Source organism: Camelus dromedarius, chromosome 4 (genome assembly GCF_036321535.1).
Source record: "Camelus dromedarius isolate mCamDro1 chromosome 4, mCamDro1.pat, whole genome shotgun sequence".
NCBI lineage: Eukaryota > Metazoa > Chordata > Mammalia > Artiodactyla > Camelidae > Camelus > Camelus dromedarius.
Genome location: NC_087439.1, coordinates 66,041,419 through 66,046,090, shown reverse-complemented (window position 1 = coordinate 66,046,090; position 4,672 = coordinate 66,041,419). Strand labels below are relative to the sequence as shown.

Genomic DNA, 4,672 nt, shown 5'->3' with positions numbered 1-4,672 from the left:
TTAGTTAGTTTGTTTATGAAGCTAAAGTAAGGGTCCACATACTGAGAATGACTTTCCTTATCAGTTGGGACTTGGACTATATAGTGAAGATGATGGGCATAACCTGGAGGGATAGCTTGAGGTGTTTCAATAAGTACTAATTTATCTTTGTAACTGCAAATACAGCCTCAAAAGACTAACCACTAAGGGCTTCGGCCCAAGTGAATTGAACTTTAAGCCTACATGGTCTGGTCTTTAAAAGAATGTTGGCAATAATATCCTCTGCTTTATTCCCCTTATAAGATGTTGTTTCCCATCTTGAAAACATACATCATTATGTTTGGCTAAATACCATTATTGTTTATGAAGGCCTAGTAGATTAAAAGAAAAACAGGACTCTATTAGTGCCAGAAACACAAGCTAAATCTTTAATTAAATGCTAAAGGAGGAAAGTGGAGAGTGTAAATACTTCAGTAAAAATCCATCGCTCGTCTTAAAGAGCCAACTTTGGCATTCATTGCCCCCCAGTCAAGATATCTCCTGTACTCCCCGGGCCTCAGCAGATACTGCCTTCCCCGGTAGCTGGGCATCTCATAAAGGACCCAGGAGCCCTCCAGCACATTGAGGGAGTGGATTTCATTGAGGTGGAAGCGGTCCTGAACAGAGAGACAATCGTCCGTGATCTCTGACATTTGTCCTCTGAAGTCATCTCTCTCGTAGATCCTCATTCTGTAAGTGCCGGAGTGCTGGGGTGGCAGACAGAAAGGAAAAAGTCAATGAACAAAACAGAGGGAAATGAAAGTTCTCGCCCCTGCACCTTCCTGGTCACACCTGCCCAGAAGTTCTCTTAGTTCAAGCTGGCTTCCACAGCAACCACATCGCAGGGTTAAGGAGCCTTCCCGGCTCCCATCACCCACCGTGAATCTAATGACTGATGCGCTAAGCTAGGAACAGAACTCAGCCACCCTTCAACTGCTGCTTAGCAGTCTCTGTCCTTGAGAATTAAAGTTTGTCTAAAATAAAATCGATCACTTTAGTACTTGTTATTAGAGAAAGTCCTTCTCAAAGGAGAAGAGCGAGAGTCATTGGAAAGTGAAGATTCATTTGATATATTACTCTTGTTAAAAAGGAGTCAACATTAGCTATTTTCTTCTAGACTCTTCTGGTTTTCATGTACACAATGTAACATAGTATTATTAAGCTCTTGTAAAAAATGACACGTTCTCCCTACCTCTCTTTTCATAAACTCATTTTCAGTTCAAATTTCTACCTATGTGACTCTGAAACTTCCTTTTTCTGGCCTCCCACTCTCCACTTCTTTATTTCCCTCGGCAGGAATCATCTTCAGGAAGCTCTGTTTGGATGCCCCCATCCTACGCCCACTCACTCATCACACATTCTTCTAAGAACTCTGCAAGCACTCTAGGAAATACTGAATCTCAAACTTCAGTTTTGGATGTTGCCTTTCCTCTAATTTCTACCTCTAAGTGAGCTAATATGTACTGCCTGCAAAATTAGAATGGGGGGGAGGGTATCGCTCAGAGATAGAGCACATACTTAGCATGCAGGAAGTCCTGGGTTCAATCCCCAGCCCCTCCATTTAAAAAAATTATGTGTGTGTGTGTGTGCGTGTGCGTGTGCGTGTGCGTGTGTGTGTGTGTATAAAACCTAACTACCCTCCCCCCAAAAATGTTAAAAAATTAGAATAGAAACCAGGAGGTCTGTCTTCTCTAAGAGGATAATCAAATAGAAAAGTAAGCCAAAACAAACTAAAGTATTTTTATCAATTAAACAGAACCGGACTGTACTTAAAAATTTTGATATATTGGATTTTTGAGTTGATAGGGCTTGGAATGACCACTTTAAGAAATTAGATCTTGATCAGATAACTTCAGTCTCTTCCATGTCCTTCTTTTTCTTAATGAGTCTTTGATCATTTAATTTTTTATTACATTTAAAATATAAAAACTGGGAGTATGTGATTAAAAAACAACGACAAAACCACTACACAGTTCAAGAAGAATGGCTTCCGATCTGAGACATCCTTTTAGAACGGACTGCATGCACAGAGCTCACTTCCCCTCTTTCTGCTCTCTAGTTGGAACGATTTAGTTGAAGAATTTTATATATATATATAAATATTTTAATGGTTTTCACTTCCAAAGAGACTGAAGACAAAGAGCCACACTCACTTGGGGGATGAGGCGACAGGAGCGGATGGAGTCGTTGAAGCCCATCCACTGCTGGTAGTCGGAGTAGTCCCCGCGCCGCAGGAAGTACTGGTGGCCCTGGAAGTTGGGGCGCTCGTAGATCATCCAGCAGCCGCTGTCCACGCGGATGGAGTTGCAGCGGCTGAAGTAGGGCTGCAGGTTGGCGTGGTCGCTGCTGCACTCGTAGTGGCGGCCCTGGAAGCCCCGGTCCTCGTAGAAGGTGATCTGCAAAATGCAAGATGTGGGAGCATGAAGCGATTTGCTCCCGCTGAAGATGCTGCGACCGGGCGAAGGTCGAGCATCGGGTACCCGCGCTTACCTTTCCCATTGCGGAGAGAGGGAGCAGGAGGTGTTCGCTGGGTGCGGTGTGGGACTAGGGGGAGCGCCGCGGTATATATAGCAGCCCTGACTGCTGCCTCCGCAAGAAATCACACAAAAGGGGCCCATTTCGGTGAGTAAGGGGATTTGTAAGCTCTGCGTTCCCCCTCCCCCGGTCGTCGGGGTTAGCTGAATGTTTCCTCTCATTCTTTCTGGTAGGTTCGGGTTGTTCTCATTCAGTAAAGCTGTTGTTGCCACCAAAATGAAAAGAGCCTTTACTCTTTAGAAGGATGAGCGAAATTCTATCCCCATGCCTTTTTAAAGAAATAGCCTACTCTGCTTCACTGATGCCTTAAAGGCAATGAAACTAAACAATACATTCTGCTCTGAGATTGGTGTTAAAAAACAAACAAACAAAAAAACTTCTTGAAAACTAGAACATAAATAATAAGAAATCTTAAGGAAGAGGGACTCAAGTGATCTGTGAAAGTGCTTGGAAAAGCGTAAATCTTAGTTCAGATTCAAGATTCCGTGATCATCAGTGTTGTAATCTGGGGGTCTGTCATGAGTAAAATGGATACTTGACTGGAAATTTGTGGGCTTCTGGAGGCTGGGAATTGTCTCTTGTTCTTTTCTGCTCCTGGGCCCTAGAGCATAGGGTGAGCACATAGTAGGCCTTCAATACTTTGCTTTGACCTGAAAGAAAGCAGATGGTTGTGGCCTTCCTACCTTTCTTACATCTTCTGGGGTGCCTACGTCCTTCCTTCTGCTGGTGCCTGCTCAGAGACTTGCTTGCTTTTGTGGTCCCTGACCTCCTTCAAAGGTCCTAAGATCTACCTTTCTCTTCACCATGATAAACACTTGCTCCCTTGGTAAGGGTGATTTAAGTTAGTGTAAGGAGTAATGTAGAAATCTTTAAGGTTCCACACCCCTTACTTCCTCAGACTTTTGAGATGCTGGACAGCACCCAGGCCAGACAACAGAGCATCTTGATGGCATGGATTTCATACTGTGGTAGGGGGTCCCCTAAAGTCCTCGAGACACTTTCAATGGGCTCTTGAGTTCAAAACAGTTTTCATAACAATACCAAATAGTTGCTTTTTTCACTTTTATTCTTTCATAAGTGTTCGGTGGAGTTTTGCCAGAGGGTATATGACATTAAATAGATTTGTTAAAATGTAAAGCAATACTAGTCTTTTCATTAATTGTTTTTGCTTTAGAAAATATGGTTATTATTCATAAAATATGTTATTTATGTTCACATGTAACAGGTTTACTGTTGAAGGCTCTTCCTGTAAAAAGGGAAACCCGTAGTGGATAGAGGCTCCTCCACTGGAATAGAACAAAACCAACACCCGTCAGATATCTTGTCAGGCCCTGGCATGAGCCTCCACAGAATGGACAGAGACAGGTGGTTATAGGCTGGCTCCAGTCTACCACACAGTCAGACATTGTAGGATTCATCCCAACCTCTTGCAAAACTGTTGGCAGCACTAACAGAACCCTGAGGCAGACAATTATATTAAGACATGTGAGGGATCAAATAAAACACCTAGAAATAAAATACAACTGTCTCTCAGTATCCATGGGGGACTGGTTCTGGAAGCCCTGTGGATACCAAAATCTGTGGAGGCTCAAGTCTCTTCTATAAAATGGCATCATATTTGCACATAACCTATGCACATCCTCTCATATATTTTAAGTCATCTCTAGGTTACGTGTAATATTGAATACAGTGTAAATGCTATGTAGATGGTTGTAAATACAAGGTAAATGATGTGCAAATAGTTGCCAGTGTGCGGATAATTCAAGTTCTGTTTTTTGAAACTTTCTGGAATTTTTTTTCTAGTATTTTTGACCTCTGGTTGGTTGAATCCATGGATGCAGAACTCATGAATACAGAAGGCCAACAGTGTTGGTTCAAGAAGTTGGTGAGACAGTTAGCCTTATTTTTTGATTCCAAAGTCATGGGAAAGCCTGGGCCTGGAGAGAGAGGTGTACATACAAGCTCCTTGGGTTGTACAGTCGGCTTCTAACGTTAGAGCATCAGGGACCTGGACTGGGTCAGGTAGGGGGTGAATGGTGCTGTCAGGGCCTGCATCATTGTGTGGTGGAAAAGCAAGTGCTTGCAGACAACACTACCAGTGACCACTTACCCTGCCATC

The 4,672-nt window shown here is 43.1% G+C and overlaps 1 protein-coding gene across 2 annotated transcripts; it reads right to left on the bottom strand.

Annotated features, from left to right (window-relative positions):
* Nucleotides 1-384: 384 nt before the first annotated feature.
* On the bottom strand, nt 385-2,517 carry LOC105093555 (gamma-crystallin B). Of its 2 annotated transcripts, XM_031451112.1 has the most exons (4): nt 2,509-2,517; nt 2,168-2,414; nt 1,250-1,259; nt 450-708 (listed from the first exon to the last, which is right to left on the bottom strand). In XM_031451112.1, exons 1-4 carry the CDS (start codon nt 2,515-2,517, stop codon nt 450-452), a joined length of 525 nt encoding a protein of 174 aa, XP_031306972.1. The 2 variants fall into 2 exon arrangements, with proteins under 2 accessions (XP_010983737.2, XP_031306972.1); XM_010985435.2 differs by lacking the exon at nt 1,250-1,259 and having other exon boundaries at nt 385-725; nt 2,172-2,414.
* Between the last annotated feature and the right edge of the window lie 2,155 nt (nt 2,518-4,672).

Bases quoted from the DNA above. Each gene is read 5' to 3' on its own strand.
- LOC105093555 (XM_010985435.2), bottom strand. The intron at 726-2,171 runs GTGAGTGTGGCT...CTGCCACCCCAG, and splicing joins CCTGTCGCCTCATCCCCCAA to CACTCCGGCACTTACAGAAT.